The sequence below is a fragment of the Pimephales promelas genome, chromosome 3 (assembly GCF_988280905.1).
Source record: "Pimephales promelas chromosome 3, fPimPro1.hap1.1, whole genome shotgun sequence".
In the NCBI taxonomy this organism is placed as follows: Eukaryota; Metazoa; Chordata; class Actinopteri; order Cypriniformes; family Leuciscidae; genus Pimephales; species Pimephales promelas.
In genome coordinates, this window is record NC_142771.1 from 20,151,105 (window position 1) to 20,171,275 (window position 20,171).

A 20,171-nucleotide genomic window follows, 5' to 3' on the forward strand; every position below is an offset into this window, starting at 1 on the left:
GTGTCAGCTGCAGTTTCATGCCAGCCAAGCTGCTATTTGGAAAAACAACACCGATACTCTGATTGTGAAATTGCTTAATTACATTTCAGACAAATTTTGACCAGTTTTGTTTTGTCTGTTTTTTTTTTCTCTGCAAACAAATATACTTACACATAAAGCTTGGTACTGTAGCTTTTGTTAAAGTGGAGTAACAGTAGTTTCCCCTCTCCCCTCTTAAATCATTCTGTAATCGCTCCTACTTGCTACAATGTAAAATCCGCAAACTTCGAACATTCAAAAAAAAAAAAAAAATCAAAAATCAGATATCCTCTCTTCTAATCCACAGTGCTTGCATACTCCGGTCTGTAACTTTGCAAATGTGAGCAGAGCGATAAAAACAATCACGTCCAGTGCTGTTGGACTAAATATCAACACTCTTGAAACCCAAAGTTTAAAACATAATTAATTTGTGCTATGATTACAAGTGTGTCCTATCTACCTTATTTATTGTAATTCTTATGGTGATTCCAATAACACGCATCTATGATCGTAATTTTCAGGATCAGGTTTACGCTATAATGACTCATAAATTGTTTTGGGCTGTTTGTCTCATACCCTTGCATCAATGAGTGGGTGAGTATGTGTGTCCCTTGCCAGCCTCTATTGGGAGGGTGGAGACTCCCCTTAAAGGGTCAGTGTGGGTGTGACCTTACAGTAAGTGATCTTGGTAGGGGGCTGGACTGAAGAGGGAAAGGGAAGACCTGACGAGTGGGATTCACTGGGAGCTGTGGTCACACACTCTTCCTTACACACCTTGGAGAAGAGAGTCTGTTTCCACCGACTGGCTGACGTCCCAAAGTAGACTTGAGGGAAAGAGGAAGGGAGGAAAAGTTTGAGGCAGTCTAGCAAACCTAGAGAGTAGTATGTAGTGGAAGTAGGTAGTACAGGTGTAAGATTGGTTCAAAGTAGGCAAGAAACGTTTTGAAGAGTTGCCGAAGGTTGTCCGCTGTGTCCATTGGGTGTCTGCTGTCATTCAAGTCTTTTTTTAGTGCTTTATTTTTACCCTGGGACTGCAATCTTTCACACCGGGCAAAGTGTGAGTGTGCTTCTGCTTTCTGTCTGCTAGTAAGCTTGTGTGCGTATTCATCAGTGTATACTTGAAACCGAGCCATGGCCGACACAGACTTCAAACTGGAGCGCGCCGTCTTCGCCGAAATCTCGGATGATAATGATGATGATGAGGAGGTCGCCTTGGTGCCGTCTTCCACCAAACCTGCCATCACAACCAACATGTTCAAATCAAAACGAGGCGATGATGATGATGACGATGGTGACCCAGCCAAGGAGGTGGACCTGGTGTTGGGGCCGGGACTCGATGGAGGTGGCGCTGGAGAGTCCGAGAAGTCTGAGGCCCAGGCTACTGGCATGTTGGTCCTGGCACTCCTAGACAAAATCATAGGTGTGGTGGACCAGATCCAGCACACTCAGACAGGTCTCGAGGCCAAGCAGGAGACCATGGAGAAGAACATGAGCAGCATCCAGACGGAGCTGGCCAAGCTGGCGAAGAGTCACGTTGGAACGGCCGGGACGGTCAACAAGCTCCTGGACAAGGTGCGAAAGGTGAACATCAACGTGAAGAGCGTGCGAACGGACCTGGAGAAGCAAGTGGGACAGATCAAAAAACTGGAGAACAATGAACACGAGCTCCTCAAGAGGAAGAACTTCAAAGTGCTCATCTTCCAGGTGAGGAAGGAGTGTATGATTTCAGACATGACATTCCATCTCCTTTCATTTGTCTTAACTAATGGCTACTAATTAGTTTTTTTTAGCACATACTTGCTTTCAATGTGACTTAAAGGAACTCTTGAGCAACCTAGAATTATTTGACTTGCTCAACTGCATGGATCCCTTCTTGCAGGGTTTGAACTTAAAGCATTTTTGTTACCATTCCCAACTCTTACCAATGGGGTACCTTTTTAGTGTGGAACTGGAACTAATAGGCTATATGTATGCATAAGTTCCGCATTTGACGCAAGGATGCTCCTCAGATTCCGGTTGGGGAGATAGGTATAGCCATAGAGTATAAAAACCAATATAAATTTTCGGTATAGCATTGGACTGATTGGCGGAAGTAATCCAGCATCCTTAGACCTTCACCGGAAATACCGCCGTGCGTAGAGTCAATTCTGGTTACAGAAGCTTGAGTCCAGCTGATCTGTGGTCTTTTCCTCACTGTTCTAGTCTAGGTTTTTTTGGACAGCTGTAGAAACTGCAATTTCTGACTGATTTTGTTAGAAATTGATTTATTGCACATTGTTTGTCATAGTAAAAATGGCAGTGCCTTAGACCACCATAAGTTCCATAATCTATATCTTGACAGGAGTTAGCTTTTTATAACACAATTACGCTTCAGTCGTTTCACGTATTTTAAGCATGTTCATGTTGTTTTGCTCGGGTCTATATTTGCAATCCTCTTTCCCAGATTCCTTTGCAAGGCTTGGTCTTGAATTCGCCACTCAGTATTATAAAGTGTCAGTTCACTCCTAAGTGAACCTTCAAAGGTTCCTGTCTCACCTCACAGCAACCTCTGAAAAATACTGGGTCAGCACATTCCACAAGTATACTGCAAATATACTACATGAATGTCAAAATTAGCTGAAGTTTGTAGAAATGTGTAATAGAACTTAAAAGAGCGCACACACCACACGGCAGAGAGATGTAGTGATAAAGCATGGTTCAGACAGAATCCCGTGTAAGATAATGTGGGGTTTTACGTCAGTAAAATATATCTATGCTCACTAAGGCTGCATTCATTTGATCATACAGTAAAATTGCTATACGTTGAAATATAATTCCTTAAATAAGTGGTATTTTAAAATGAAATGTATTTATGTGAAGCTGAATTTTCACCATCATTAGTCTTCAGTGTCACATGATCCTTCACAAATCATTCTAATATGCTGATTTGATGTTCAAGAAACATTTCTCACAGCATTTATTTGACACATAATTTATAGGTTTTTAATGTTACTTTTGATTAATTTAATGCATTCTTGCTGAAAAAAAAAATTAATTTCTTCTTCAGTTAAAGTTGTGAACAGTCTTAGAATGAAGATGTTTAAAATATGATTATATATTATTCACAAATATGATGCTTATAATAGACTGCAATGCTATCCAGATGATGCACTTTACTCTTTCACAGTATTCTTAATGGGAAAATAGAAAAGGTAATTGTACACTGCCTGCACAAAGAGAAGGCCTGTAAGTTTTCCTTAATGTCTCTCTCTCTCTCTCTGGTGTGTGAGATAGTTGGCTGTGGCAGATAGTTGGCAGGTGTTTGGGGGTATAGAATGAAGACTTTATAATTTATATTTAGGCTATATCTTTTGCTTAACTGCTGTTTAACCGCCCTTAGAATTGTGTTTCTTGTGTTTAGATAGGGGAAACCTTTGACATTAGTTATTGTCCTAGATATATTGTTTTTATGGTTTTTTTTGTTGTTGTTTTTTTATTTGTTTTAGGTGTGACATCAAGATCTGTCCAGGGACAGCAGATGTAAAATAGCCTACTGGCTAATTCTGGCACACTGTACATTTAATCATGTATCATTAGTGTGCATTGTCCCTGTTAAATAAACCTGAAATAAATAAATAAATAAAATAGAATTAAAATGCTGCTGTAATTTAAGATACATTTGCTGATTTTTTTGCAGATTTGAGTATTATCATACACCCCAGTCTGATATCTTTCAATTCAATATGGTTTACACTCACACTATTTATTATAACTGAACTCACTGTACTTCAATAGAATATGAAAGAGTTTTCTACATGAACATCTCTATGTTTAGTTTACTCGCGAGGGTTAAGAGCGAGTGTCATTTATTTGAATCGTCTTAGAAACTGATTCACCAAAGGAAATATGCAAATCAGGTAACTGCTCAATTTGCGTAATACTAATATATTATACAAGTAAATGTTTTGAATTGCAAATAACTCAAATATTATGGATGTTTTAGAAAATAGTATTTCAATCTGTCTCAATCAATGTGTTACTTGCCGTTTCTTTGTACTAGCAATTTCCAAATCAAATTGTTTCCAAGTAAATCCTGCCTTTTTTTTTTTTTTTTTTTTTTTAGCATTAAGGCTTTTATAAGTTTCATTTACATAGACATGAGGTGTATTTGAGCTGAAAAGAATGACCATAATTAAAATGGCTTATCCTGGCACTTCTACATTTAGTGTTTGGTTAATCTAAATTGTGGAACTAGGCTCTTTTAGCGTGAATAAGTGAATAAGGTTATCAAATGTTTATGTGCTGAAATATTGGTTTGGCTTTATTTTGATGGTCTCTTTAACGATTATAAGTAACGTTGCACCTACATGTCTCTGTAGAGTATACTTCATCATTAGAGTATTATTAGAGTATAAGTATACTGGTAGGGTTAGAAGAATAAGTTGAGGCATTTAAAAAGTTACTTCTACTCAACAGAAAGTGTTCCCTTACTATTTTCGGTGAAAGCTCCGAAAATAGCAGCAGAGACTTCATATGTAAAAAGATTCTATCTTTAGTGTTTTACTGAAGTGCCAGATCAGTGTGTGGTAAAGCATTTCACTGCGAAGAGTGTCTGTGTATTAAGTGTGTTCAGAGCGTGCTGGATTGCAGTTTGGACAGAGACTCCCTCTGAGACCCTCATCCTCCGTAACTTTCCCTTATTCTAATTATAGATGAGAATTTGGTAATGTCTGCAAGGATAATGACACTACTGTACCGTCAGAGAACCTTTCAGTTTTAGAAGTAGGCCTACCGCCGGACATTTACAACGAGCTTTGTCAGAGATTCAATAAGTCATTTGCTAATAGGCCTATACAATAAATATATTTCAAATAAAATTTAAAGGAGCTGTATGTAAGAAATGTATTTCAATTAATCACAAAATGGCTCTATGTCACTGTACATTAAGAAATCATGTTCATTTCAAATATATATCACTGACAACAGTAGTCCAGCCAGGTTATTGTAATTTAAAGAGTGAAGTTGCAGCCCTCAACTTATGTTGATGTTGTCATGTTATGTTTTGGTCTGTTGCTCCACCCTCCACAGATCTACCAATCAGTAGTCAGTAGTGTTGCGGCATCCAGGTTGCTCTCCTCTAGTTACCACAGCTGCAGATACAAACGTGTCGGATAAAAAACTGTTGGATCCTGCAGCCTATCTGGCAACCCCGAGTCAGGGGGAGGGGGAGGGGATACTTCGCTCTACAGTCATTTGAAAGTGATTGCAGTACCAGTTTTGGCCACAATCTTACATACGGCTCCTTTAATATTAATCACATTTTACAGTACTAAATACAATCAATTAGCATGATATCAGTCATAACTGGTATCCTCATAGCAGTGTGATTGACAGTGCGGTGGATGGTATTAAGTATTTCTCCGCTATATTTGACTCTTTTAAATCCACAGACGTCATTATGTGCCAGTAAATGTGTTTGTTATGGCTTTCAGTCAGTGATCTGACATCATTGACATCATAGTTAGGATGAGGTTCGGCGTGTTCCAGCACATGACTCTTCACCAGCGTTACTGCATTTAGCCTCACTAACGAGTCGTTTCCTCCCAGCGCTGATCTGAGAGGCTGGATGGGGGGGGGGGGGAACACTGGTGATGTAACTGCTCTCTCTAATGGTTTTATCTGAAAGATGGAAGATTACAGGAGTCAGTGAGGTCATTTATTGGTATTTGTAAAGTGTTCTGTTGGCTTGTGCACCCATTCCCCAACATTAATGAGGATCATTATGGTCTTTTGGGGATAATCAGAGAAGATCTACCTAATGGATCACATGCAAAGAACCAAACTCAGAAATGCACATTAGCTGAATGCATATTTTATTCATATTTTTATTTCATATAGTGTAAATGTAAAATGTCAAATATTATAATTGCATCCATGCATAAATAGAATGCATATTTGCATAAAAATTGTATTATCTGTATAACAATTGACATTGAATTTGTAAATCAAATATAATTTAATATGCCCTCAAATTGCATGAACTCCACGAGTTTAAAATTTGATGATCATGATATGAAAATTATCCAAAGAGCATCTTGTGTTTTAGGTACATTTATGTATTTAATTTTATTTATTTATGTATATTTACACTTATTTAATATATCAATTTTATACATTTTTGTTATTGCTTTGGTGTTATTATTATACAACAATATTATTATTTATTTCTAGGGTAAAAAAAAATATTTTCACTGTGATGGCCACTGTATATACTACCTTTTAAAAGTTTGAGATCAGTAAGATTTAAAATAATAATATGTTGGATGCTTTAAATGATTCAAATGTGTTTATAATGTTACAAAAGGTTTCAATTTTAAGTAAATGCTGCTCTTTTGAACTTTCTATCCATCAGTGTCATGGAAAAATATGCGTTTTCCACAAAAATAGTAATCAGCAAGTTGTTTTCAACATTGATATTTTTTATCATTATTATAAATAATAATAGTTATTATTATTATTATTATTACTTAAGAGTCTATGACTTGATCATTATTGCTGTGATTATTATGTTTCTAGCATGTTATGTGTTTGGCAACAGTTCTTCTAATCCTAATTGGAGTGTGTACCTTTTCATTTCTTAATTATTCATGGAGGAGACGTCATGGCCATTTTCCAGAATGACGATGTCAAGATTCATCTAAATCCTATTTGCATCCAAACAGCAACTTTTTTTTTTTTTTTGGTCCAGCTTTTTTTTAAATTGATAAAATATTTCACAGTACAATTTTTACTGTTTTGATCAAGTAAATGCAGCCTTGGCGAGACTTTTAAAAACAAAAACAAAAAAAATCTTCCTGGCCCCAAACATTTGAAAAGTAGTGTATGAGTCTGTGTGTGTGTGTGTGTGTGTGTTTAATTGCTCATGAAGTTTCAGTTTCAGTCCTCTCTGATGGAATGTCCACTCAAGCTGCAGGTTACACTACTGGCATTTATCAGATATCTAATCACAGACCCCTGAGGTCATAAATAACCCCTGTAAAACTGGACTTGTGTGTGTGTGTGTGTGTGTGTGTGTGTGTGTGTGTGTGTGTGTGTGTGTGTGTGTGTGTGTGTGTGTGTGTGTGAGAGAGAGTTAGATAGAGGGTACAAACATTAATATTTCTTTTAAATGATTTACTCAGAATCGACATTGACATTATTCTCAGAAATTGTGTAAGTTGCAGGACCAGACTAGTAATTACAGGCACAAATAGAACTCCATTAGGTTCTTTTTAGTTTTTTGGGGGGTGAAACACATCACCTGACCTATTGGTCGTCTCAGTAGCTATACCAGCACCACATGTAAAGACATTTTCAATGCAAAGGCATTGTTTAAAATGTTATTTCCATTTGCAGCTCCGCACCTGTGGTGAACATGCAAGTCAAAACGTACTATTTATGGGACACGCATCAACTGAATGGTATTGGCTCGCTTGTGCACACAGACAGTGATATTGGAACAGTGGTGTCATTTCTAGTGAAGCTCATTTCCACTACACTAAACAAAAACGAAAAATCATACAATTCAAAATGTCATAATTGCGACTTCAATTCAGAATTGTGACTTTTTATGGCATAATAATATGATTTTCAAAAGCATGATCTAATGTGGTGGACCTCCATTCATTTCTATTGCAGTCTGCTAAGTAAATGTTTAACGCAGAGGTGTTTTTTGGTTTGATAGGCGGGAGATGATGAGGTGTGGCTGTGACTTATAGGATTTGCGTGATCTCCAGCGTTACTGCTGGCCTCTGCTCTATTTTTGCACTGAATTCAGGGTATCATATTTACCCAGACAGCAGTGTGTGTTCAGTAAGAGCGTGTGTGTGTACGCAGAATGCGTATTGCGTGTTAGTCCAGGCCAGAATGTGATGCTTGATGAATGGGCTGAGGATAAATGAGGCATGAGTTGCCATCCGTGTGTGTGCGTTTTTATTAACCGTCAGAAGAGGTGGTCACTTTTATTTTTTAACATGGTAGATAATATGAAGAGTTCAGATGCAAAAGCCTCTAAATGCCATTCGAAATTTTCTTCTTTAATGATGATTTTTATCAAACTTGTATATTTAAGTTCAGTAATTTCACTTAAATAACAATTAATAGGTAATTATCATTGCCATTTAAGTGAAATCACTGAACTTAAATATACAAGTTTGGTAAAAATCATCATTAAAGAGGAAAATTTCAAATGGCATTTAGAGGCTTTTGCATCTGAACTCTTCATATGTCAAATATGAGATACAGGAAATGATAACTGCATGTGTCACATCGAAAGTGTATCGCAGGTGTTCTCTCCCAGGTCCTGGAATTACTACATACTTTCATATCGCTTGCATGGGCCGGGCTGCAGATGAAGACGGAGCAACACTTGATACTGTAGCGCCTGAGCCAGACACAGCAGAAATGCACATCTAAACATAAGGCTCGCCTTCAGTTATAATAAACCGGAATTAGGAATCTATTCCAATACTGGATCCTGGTGTCATGGTGGCAGCAAATGGAGTGATTGTAAATACAAGTAGAACTTTTGATCATGTATTTTGTGCAAGGACATATGTATTATGACTCTGTCCAAACACAAAGGAGGTTATTAGGTGAAAAGCCTTTACCTCTTTGACATTATGAAGCTGTCAGATACAGAAGCATGAAAACAGCCGCTGGCTCCCGTTTCAGCCGGAGAAGTTTAATATAGCCTTCAGCCAATGAGAGACAGAAATCTATAATGTGATGTTGTGGCTTTTGGATTCATTTGTTAATGCTGTCTTGACCGCTGGGAAAACAAGTGCATGTGGTGTCCTGACTGACATAACACAGATCTTGACACTTATGCAAGAGAGAGAGAGACGATATTTTTGTAATACCTGTCATGATGAAACCCATACTAAACTCATGGTTGTTTCACGTTCTCGGTGAGCGTTTTGCTGTTCAGCTGCCGTTCTGAATCCAACAGAACTCAACAGCTGCTCAGTGTCTCAACCTTAACATGCCTTTCAACATCACACACATACACAGCTGTTATCAACACATCACCGGCTGATTTTGTTCAGCTGGAAGTGTCATGCAAACTACTGCACCGACTGTTTTTGGCGCTGTCTTGGTAACAGTTGTCATGGTGCGTTCGTCCACAGATAGCTGTTAATCTATGTAATTGTTTGCCTCTTTTAAGGGGTTAGGACAGGGATCCGTCTATGTATAGAGCGTGGGTTGACGTTCTTTTTAGCACAGGGCTTTTGAGCTGGAGTTTCGGGGTATTATTCAGCACCAGACACACTGGCAGCAGTATTAATGTGCTATTTATGGTTACTGTATTTGTACTGCACTAAATAATTGCAAACGAGGTCCAAAATGAACTTTTTGTCTGTTAATGGAGTGAATTGAGAAAATTTACTGGCCATATATTTCTTACCAGCTATGAAACTGCAAGACAATGGACTAAAATAGCCACTTTCTTTGTATTGTAGTGGAAATTGTGCAGTTACTTCTAGATTTATCTGTCACTATATATATATATATAGGTAACACTTTACTTGAAGGGGTGTGCATAAGACTAACATGACACCTTCATAACAATGACATGACATATGTTATGAATATGAAGGAAGTTTTATGTTTGTGACAACTGTCATTAAGTGTCATTCGCTCAGTTATGACATTTTTAATGCAGATATGACATTGTTTGAGATGTTATAACACCTTGACATAAACCGATACATCATAACCTGTCAGTGTCATGACAACTTGACATTACTAAGACAACACATCCTGTCATAAACATGACATAGCCGATTAGTTATCAAACTTACCTAGCTTTATTGGTTAATATCACATTAAACTGTCAGGTGGGTGGTTTTGACATTGGCTGTCATGAAGCCATTATCACTTTTTAATTCCAAATTCAATTAGTACCACTGTAGCTGAGGTCACAAAAAATATTCATGACAGTTATAATGGCCTCATGACAGCCAATTTCAAAGCCAACCACATGACAGTTTAACTTAATTTTATGTCAAGTTGTCATGACAAAGACACTGACAGGTTATGATGTATTGGTTTATGTCAAGATGTCATAGCAAAGACATCTTTAAAAATGTCATATTTGCATTCAAAATGTCATTATTGAGCGAATGACATTTAATGATAGATGTCATAAACATGCATAAACCTTACTTATGACATATGTCATTGTCATGTCATGGTTATGAAGGTGTCATGTCAGTCTTATGCACACCCCTTCAAGTAAAGTGTTACCATAAATATATACTGTGTATATATGTATATATATATATATATATATATATATATATAATTAAAGAGCGATTGGAATTTTGCTGGTCACATATTGTTATAGTCGTAACTTTCACCCCATTTTCTGACAGATGTGAAAATGTACTATTCAGACGGTTGGTTCAATGGTTGTAATGGTCAAATTATTCAATGTTGTAATTCATGAATGCTTTGCTATAATGACCGGATGATTGCATTAAAATCAAAGCCAATTGTCTTACAGTCATAATACAACCAGTCACAGATACAAAGGCAGGGTGAGTTTATTACAGGGTTGTCAGACAGGCAAGGGTCACAGACAGCAAACACGGCATAGGAGACAAGGCAATATTCAGGATCAGAACTAGACTTTTGACTAGACTTGGATAACAGACTCGGAAAAAATAGGAACCGCTCTGAGATGTAGGCCTACACAACAGTGAAACAAGACTTTGCAAATGGGTTATCCACAAGTTTCCTACGCCCCATGAGGCCTTGCGTCAAAAGTGGGCGCGACTTCCGGTTGGAAGTAAACAAAGCGCAATTTGACATGCTTGACACTCGTTCATTCAACAGTTGACAGTCATTCAAGTTATAGCGATCCAAACTAGCTAACGATGTGGGAACACAACCTCAACGAAATTCAAAAGGGTGAAATAACAGTACCTTTACCCTCCACGGTAGTTGATTGGGAGTATTATAATAACATTATTAATAATCAATACTCATCAAGGCATGGTGACAGACAGTTGTGCGAGCTGACAAACAATTAAAATAAAAAATACACACTTAGTCATTGTGCTTTGGAGTTTATTCAAAATTATAAATGAATGTGCTGCTTGAATACATTAACTGGCACATTTGGTATTCTGTCAACTCAGGCTTTGATCCTGAGTTTAGCTGTAACATCAGTAGAGAAGAGCCAAACACATGCTGATAGAGTTTATAGAACATTAAGAATTTGAACAAATGTACACAGGAAGATTCGTCGTCTTTTGGGAGGTGATGGAAACTACAGTCCTTGGCAGGATCACTCTGATTTCGTTTTCGGCTTATGTTCAAAACAATCCCGTTTAAGCCACTAAATTAGTTTAGTCCGGTTATACATACAACCGCGAACAGCACATGTTGTCCCTGAGCTCCGTAACGACATCTCTCATAAAGATTTGCGTCTTTAAATAGTAAAATAATTCTCCGAAAAACAGCTAGCCTCTTCGCTAACTAACACACAAAATACCATTGGAATGCTACTTCCGCCGCGTCACCGGAAGTTTCACCCACTTTATTTTTTACAGGAGCGCCCCTCGGAAACTTGTGGATAGTGTGAGTGGGGTTTTAGTGTGTGTGGAACCAGAGCCCGTCTAACCGAGAGCCTTGGCACTTCCTATTAGCCCCGTTGTGCATCATCTTGGTTGCAGTTCCATTAGAATTCCACTGGAGGTGATCGCGGGCGAGTGCAGAATGAATGGGAGTCTATGGGGCTAAACGGCTAAATGTGTCTCTTTCACCTGCTTGTCGTTAAATCAACATAGATTTTATTGTTGATTCCGCATGGTTGGCCGGAACACGCTAGCATTCTGCTATTGTGTGACGTCATCACAGTTTTGAATCGGATTTTTAGAACAGATAAGTGAACTTAAAAATGCAATTTTCAGATGTGTGTATTATCTTAGCCCTCCCCTTTGAATGCAACTTTAAAATTACTTGACAAAAAATTACATCCTGAGAAAAGTGGATTTCTGGGGGTGAAACCCCATTGACTCCCATTCATTCTGCACTCGACCGCGAGCGCCCCCGCATGGACAGAGATGTGTTACTGCAGCCAGTCCAGAAACCGGAAGTAACCAGCCAGTGCCAATTCTCTTCAATTAGACATTCTCTGGTGGAACTAGATGCAGGTGAGAGAGCGATCAATGGAAACAGGTGAGAGAGTAATCAGTCCAGGGGTGTGTGCATGAACAGTCCAGGGATGACTTAAGAGAGTGGAGCGCCCTCTAGAGACACTCGAGGCCAATCCAGCCGAACATCGTCACACTTACCAAGTTGTGTTCCAAATTTGAAATTGATATCACAAATATTACAGTTCCTATGAGATTTTGTTTAGGAGCTGTACCAAAAATAGCCACCGGGCGAAAAAACATTTTGTTGATGCGTTCTCCTGTGACAATCTAATACATTTATGTCACAATATCACTTCTATCACAATACAGTGGGATTAGAAAACATGTTGATTGTAAAATACAAGAGGGAAGAGCCGGCTAGGTTTTAAAGTAGCCTACCATTTCCATTAACGCAAAGTCCAATTTCAAAACAGTTTTCACAAGATGAATTTTGAGTTTTAAGCTTTTGATACCTAATTGTGATGAAAAAAAAGCAATTTACTTGTATTTGTGGATTGTTAAGTGTTAATTTTGGACTCAGTTTTTAGCTCTGTGCCCAACGACTCAACTTTAGATTTAATAAAATTGTTATATTTACAATAATTAAAATAGTTATTTTCACAAGAATCTGAAAGTGTACATTACTGTGCACATGGCTTTTAGCATTTGACTTGTGGCCTTGGCATACCGAAGACAATATGCAGTATGCACTTTCATATTTCTTTTTGTAAGAAATCATGTAATGATTTCAGCTATTCTGACAGTGGTCTGCTGCATTAAAAGGTGCCTGCTCAGCCAAGAGAGATAGATGGTGCATTTCATCAACGGCTCTGCCATCTTGGAATGGTAGAACGTACGTTTGAATATAAATCAATTGAGGAATTGCCTTGGTTTCCTGAATTTACTGCTCAGTTCATCATATAATCAATGTTAATTATCTTTTTTTGAGAACTTTGTTTGGAGTTAGCTAGTTTTATGAGAGAAGTCATGACAAGTGTCAATTAATCTCTGCCAACAGTTCTTTTCTGCACTGTAATTATTTTAACACGGTGACATCAAAATAATCACTGCTGTATAAAGTGTACTGATTTGATAATTGTTTCATTTTATATATATATAGTCTGCTTCAAGTTATCAGTACTTTAATTGCAAGTGTACAATAAGCAATTTTGTCCTATTTTTAGAATAGTCAGTGCTGAAATTCACTTAATAATTTAAATTCATATTTACGAGTGGATCTTGACCTTTCTAATACAGTATGCAGACTATACATCCATTCGATATTCCCTTGAAAACAATCTGAATTACTCACCAGCACATTACTGGAATTTGTTGTGGTCGTGCAAATCGTTATGGGGAAGAAAAAAAAAAAAAAGCTTTCCAGTTATGCGATTTCCTCCCCAGTGTTTCCATATTCTCACTTGTTCTCTGTGTGTTGACACTGAGTTCTCTCTGTTGGTTTTGGCTGTTTGGATTGAGCTTGTGTAACATCTCTGGTCCTCTACATTCTGGCTTGTGCTGGACTTATCCAACTGGGGTTCACATGAGGACATATTTTTTGGGGATGTTTATTAGGTGTCTCTTATGTCTCTCTCACACATAGCACAATATCTACAGGTCTTCCATTCAGCTCTTTTCTCTAAGTAGCCAGTGAGTCAGTCAGTGGATATGGGTGCACAGCATATTTACTTGTTAGGAGGATGCAGTGTGTGAATGAGCACTGTTCAGGGAATGAGGGAATGAAAGGCCAGGCTAAAATAAGCACGCACACATCTTCAGCCTTCACAATAAGGATGTTTACGAGGACTTCTATTGGCACAGGGCTAGAGGTTGAAAAACGAACAGATTCAGGTATCATATTTATTTGGAAATTGTCAGGAGATCCAGAGAGTTCATACAACTCTCTTGAATCTATATTAGTTTAGGCTTAAATTACAAACAGAGCATCAATTCTTTTTTAGACCACCAGAGGGTGTGATATACTTGTAGATACTGCCATTATGTAAAAAGTATTTCAATTAGCATATGCTTTAATAACATTATATGATAATTTACAATCTGAATGGAGAGTTGGGATTCAGAGCTGTCAATATGCTTATTGCAATATGCTATTGTTTTTTTGCCCCAAGGCTATTGAAATATCTTTTTGCTTTGTGTAGTTTTGTTGTTTTGTTGACCTGTTCAAGTATCCACTGACATAAGGATGTTTATGGTTAAGATGTATTTTGTTGTCTCACTAAAATGCAGTGCGTGTGTGTGTGTGTGTGTGTGTGCTTGATTGAGTTTTTTTTTTTTTTTTCAAGCAGTTTTAGTAAAATTCTGGGATTCTATTTTAGTGACAAATCCCATGATTGTATTTGGTTACTTAAACAGTCCTAGCTGAATGTGCAAGAAAGACCAAATCAGTACTTTTTTATTAATTCAGTCCTTCAGAGGACTTTGGTATTTTGCTTCATAAGTGATCCAGTGCTATGTACTACTTTAGGCCTGCATGAGTTTAAAAGCATCACAGCAGACAATTAAGCCACACAATAACAAAGAGTTGAATAATTAATATAAATGAACTCTTTTCAAGAAAAATCTGTGATGATGGCATTCATTCATAAAGATGCTACTAAACAACTATTTAAAATATACCGTCTTTTGGTTGTTTCTACATTACCTTAGATAAATTAAATTTAGTATGAACACTGATAAACACCTCCGGTCGTTGGCGACCACATAACATTTTAACAAAAAAGTTTTTTTTTTCATGTAATATAGTTTGTAATGAACTGATTGAAGAATATTATAAATGTTGATGTCTTACTTTAAAAAAATAAATGAGGTGGAGCTAGTGCATGACGTCCCAGGTCACTAAAGACCTGTATGCTTTTAAGGATTACAGAAAAAAGTGTGATTAATTAGTAATTTTTTATCAGTTGACAGCAGTCAACCAAGCAAAATTTGTAATATATATATATAGTATACACAGTATTATTATTCTCATTTCAAACAAAAAAATTGTTGTGTTTCAAATAATACTATGTATAGATTATGTTGTTTTACATTGTTAAAAATATACATGTAAAGGCTTGAATTGTATTGAAAAACCAAAGATAAATTGTAACACATTTGCTTTAAAATGTATTTCTTACTTTGCAGCATTTCCAGTGCCCTATAGAGGGAGTGCTGCACTCGTTGTCTGTAGGCTCAGTATCGTTTTAGTAATGGCCGACATTTCAAATTAATCTCATTGAGATCTCATTCTTGTTGCATAAAAATCAGTTCATTATCTTACTACAAAGCTCCTTCGCCCATGTAATCATGATAATTATCAGTCCCAGCACTTAGACAAGTCATAGCATGTCCTGAATTCCAAATGTTGGTCTATCTGCATGAGACAAATGAGGAGTGAATGACTGAATGTGAACATGTTAAGAACAGGCTTAGGGGTGACAATATAGATCTATTATAAGTCTTGAGAAGAATGAAGTCCAACTGGTTGAAGCCTTAAATACAATTATTAAGCTGATGATTAGTTTCTCACAAGAAAATTCAGTGTTCAAATTTAAGCCCGAATAGGGATTGTGTACAGTCAGCCGGATACATGAACTTAAAATATTGATTTGGGTTTAACCTTCAAATGGTCTTCGTTTCCTGTTTACACTTCTGGGCTTCGGGGTCTATATGACCCCAACAATTGATTGAGTAGTTGTAAAAAAAATATACATTTTTAATCATACAAATAATCAGCCCATTCTCACCCCCAAGGCGTCACTTAACTGACGCCTTGGGAAGCATTTGGACATGCTTCAATATCTGACGCTTTAGGCGCCCTTTAGCGTCAGTAAGATGACGCCCTAGGATCGCGTGTACCCTACCCCCACCCCACACCTAAACCTAACCGCGTCCTCTAACAGACGCTTTCCTTTAGCGTCAGTTAGATGACGCCGTAGGATCGCGTCATGTAAGTGACGCTAAAGGGCGCCTAAAACGTCAAATATTGAAGCATGGTCAAAGGTGACGCCTTGGGGTGAGAATGCGTTGAAATAATATATCATTTTTTGTTTACTTCTCATCTATTCATTAATGCTGTGTTTTTGGAGATATAAAGTACTTTTGTAGCCATATACCACACAATTCTTCAGCTACACCATTAGCTTGCATATGAAATATTCTTTTTTTATGATACATTGCATTTATGCTCTAGTACTAGGCATTCATTTCTGTGTAAAAAATTTCATATTTATGCCAGATTTTTTTTATATAGAAAATATATTTAGTTTTTTAGAAGACCAGAAGTGTAAACATTTTTTTCTTACATACCTTCAGAACAACCGAATCAAGCCCAGTTTTTGTGTGTGTATACTATAGATAGATCATGTATGAAAAGTCATAAAATCTTATTCAACTAGGATGAAGGGAACCTTTTTTTTATTACGTAAAAGTGGTAGCAATCAGTCTAACAAAAAAACAACAAAAGTAATATCAATCCTTAATAGATTTTTTTTTCCATTTTTAAAAAGTGTCGCAAAACCCCTGAAAATTGTGGACAGGAAACAAGGCCTGCTGAATACACTATTATGAAACATGTATATTTACACACTATATTCAGTACCCTTTAGTCATACTGAAAGTGGAAATGAACAGCTCTTTGATTCACTTTATATAAAATGGTGCTTTTCATGCCCACTTTAATATCAACTGCTTATGATCAGATCTAGAAGTTTCGGATTTGCCTCGTCCAATCTAATCTGAATTCCTTAACTGTTCTCTCCTCTTCTCTCAGGACAAAGTGAAACCGGTGAAAGCCTCTAAGAAGCCAGTGGCTGCAGAAGAGGAAGAAGAGCAGGTGCTGAGTGAAGGAGGTGAAGAAGTGGAGGGTGAGGAGATCATTGAGGAATCTCGTGCTGAACGCATCAAGCGCAGCGGCCTCCAGAAGATGGATGAGCTGAAGAAGGCCTTCAGCAAGGAGCAGATGGAGAAGACAAGGCAGAAGACCAAGGAGAACCTGGAAAAAACCAGACAGAGAACGAAAGAGAACCTGGAGAAGACCAAGAAGAGCCTGAGCAAGAAGATGGATACGCTGGGAACAAAGATGACCCCTGACACCCAGCGCCGCATTAAGATCCGTAGCTCCAGAGAGAAGATGAAGAAGACACTGACACCCGACCACCCTGTCTACGCCCGCTCCAAATCCACCACCTACCGTGTGGCGCCCTTCACTTTCCACGTCAAGAAGGTCCGTGGAGGTGCGATTGAACCCACACCCGAGCCTGAGGAAGAGAAGCAGGCTGAGGAGCTCCAGGAGGAGCTTGTGGTGCAAGAAGGAGGCCTAGTGTCAAAGGTGGAGGAAGGTGAACTGGTCAATATTGACAGCCCAGAAATGGAGGCCTTGCTAGAAGCAGCTGATCACTCACGCCTGGTGTTCCAGGAGACGGTGAGGCCAAGGGAGAAGGCAGGCCAGTAAGTCCAGTATGTTAAGCCCTGGAAAAAGCTCAACACGGGGGAAAAAAGAGTGTGGAAGTCTGGAGATAAATAAGGATGATGGGATGTAGGGAACTGAGATGTGTTTGATGGAGGAATTAAGAGCAAAATGAAATGGAGGAATAAAGAGCAAACATTTGGTTTGCTTTATTTCTTGGTATGTCCTCAACCCAAAGGTTGCTTATTTTTTTTATTATTACTATTTTGTTTTCATTAATTGTCAGTTTTTAAAATTGACAAATGAAGTGATTTATTGTCTGGAAAAATGTATAATACTCAAAAAAAAGTTTCAAAGAGAGTAATTTGATCACGGAGACTGACTGTAATGTACATTTAACATCTTCAAAACAATTGAATGTTATAGTATTTTCTGGAAAGGTGGATGTAAGGAGGTTTGTGCTAGTGTTAATTTTACCAGCCATTTTTAAATTTAGTTTCAGTTTTAGTCCAGTTTCAGCATCGCTTGTTAGTTTTTATCACATTTAGTCGACATCATCCCATTTTTATTTAGTCTAGTTTTAGTCGACTATAAGTCGAGCATTTTAGTCTTTATTTTAGTCCAAGAAAACATAATTTTATTCGTTTAGTTTTAGTCCAAAAAAAAAAAACTGTCAACATTTTAGTCTAGTTTTAGTCAGGACATCATTTTAACCTTTTACTTTTTTGTCAGCAGATAATATTTAACATTTCCTAAAATTATTTCACATTTCAACATTTTCTCTCATCTTTTTGATAAAAAAACACAATTTTAAGGAACACATGCAGACATGGAAGATGTTCTGACAATATTTGCATATTTATTTTGAACATTGTTAAGGTTCAAAGACACAAACACAAATGCTTGCATTAAAACAAATAAAATACACCTGACAAAGGAAACAAATAAATAAAATAAAGTGTATTATGAACTTAACACAAGTGCTGGCTGTTTAAAGCTAGTTCACATAGAATAATAAAATAAATAGATTTGAGGTCAATGTTGTGAAAAAAAAAAAAAAACTCCAACTGATACAACAAAAGTGCTTTCCTGCCAGCTAGTTCACATGGTATATAAAGGTACAGTATTTAAGGTGAAACAAGGCATAGATTGCTAGAACGTATGAAATCTTTTTAACTAATCTTTTTAAAGCGTCTGTCTGCTTTAATCAAATGTAACTGAAACTATAGTTGCCCGGCCAGTATAACATATCTAAGTTAGCATAAATTTAACTTCACATACAATTCTATCAACAACTGGCTACGGTCGCTACGTGCTAAGAAGCTAACGCAACATAGCCAGCCTGGATACTAAATGCTATGAAAGTTAGCCATCATTAGTTAGTTTATCATCAAAATGTGTCCATATATCACGTCTCTTCTTTCTCCCGAGCCCTGTGCAAAGCATGTTTTACTTTTAACCTGTCGCCGCCGCCTCACCGTGAATCCAGCTCCTGTCTGCTCATGTGTTGTGTAGGCTATTCTGACTGTGCCCGCCCGCTCCAGGTTTGAACGTGTGTGTGTGTGGCGGAAGAGCTGACGAGGAGGAGGCGGAGGAGGAGACGGGATTTGACAAAACCATATCATATAATAATATGTAATTTTCGTCTCGTCTTTGTTCGTGAACTAAAATGTCCATAGATTTTAGCCCAGTCTTTATTTACCGAACTGCATTTTCGTCTCGTCTTTATTAGTCTACGAAAATTATTTCTGATTTAGTCCCAGTTATTGTTTATTAGTCGGGATTTTAGTCTCGTCTCGTCTAGTTTTCGTTCGGTGAAAAATGTGCGTTGACGAAAATATTTTCGTTTAGTTTTCGTTAACGAAATTAACACTAGTTTGTGCTCCGGAAGACTATTTTCATAAACACCCTCATGGCATTTAGATGTTGTTAACTTTATATTGAAATGCCTATATTTAATGAACACCCTGTGATCTTTATCATGTGATGTGACGGCTGCTGATTTCAACAGTATAAATTATTAGCAGGCCCTATGCGTCTTGTTGAATGTCTGGGCTTTGAACGAACGGTTGGAAGCAATTGGAAGTGAAAGCTTTGAGGTACAAGCTGTTGTCAGATGGTACTATTGTTTTACTATTGAGGGGAAAATAAATTATAAGATATTATTTAGAAATGTAATCATACTGAAAAAAACTGACTAACTTTTTGTCTTTTGAAACTGAAGATTTGATTTATCTCTTAGGTTAAGAACTATGGTGAGTTGTTTTGTGATCTGGCCACTGACGTTAATGTGATCCAAACTCCAAGGCCTGGTTTCACAGACAGGGCTTAGATTAAGCTAAGATTAGGCCAGTTCAATTAGGACATCTAAGTAGCTTTTATAAACTAAAACCTTAGAAAAAACATTACTGGTGTGCATCTTGAGGCAAAACAATGGCACTGACTTTTCTGTCACTGAGGGCAAATGTTTTAAATGCTTCACTCTCTAATTCAGATTTGATGTAAAAGACTTGCAGTTGCTGCATTTGACATGCATAATTTGATATTAGCTGTAGAAACCTGTAAAATCAAGCAGAATTTCAGTC

General features: G+C 37.4%; 1 protein-coding gene across 1 annotated transcript; it reads left to right on the forward strand.

Moving 5' to 3' along the window:
- The first annotated feature begins 70 nt into the window (after positions 1–70).
- cavin1a (caveolae associated protein 1a) lies at positions 71–19,393 on the forward strand. The gene is made up of 2 exons (XM_039685908.2): positions 71–1,722; positions 16,951–19,393. The coding sequence occupies exons 1-2, from the start codon at positions 1,150–1,152 to the stop codon at positions 17,629–17,631; spliced, it is 1,254 nt and encodes a 417-aa protein (XP_039541842.2). The 5' UTR covers positions 71–1,149; the 3' UTR covers positions 17,632–19,393.
- The last annotated feature ends 778 nt before the right edge of the window (positions 19,394–20,171 follow it).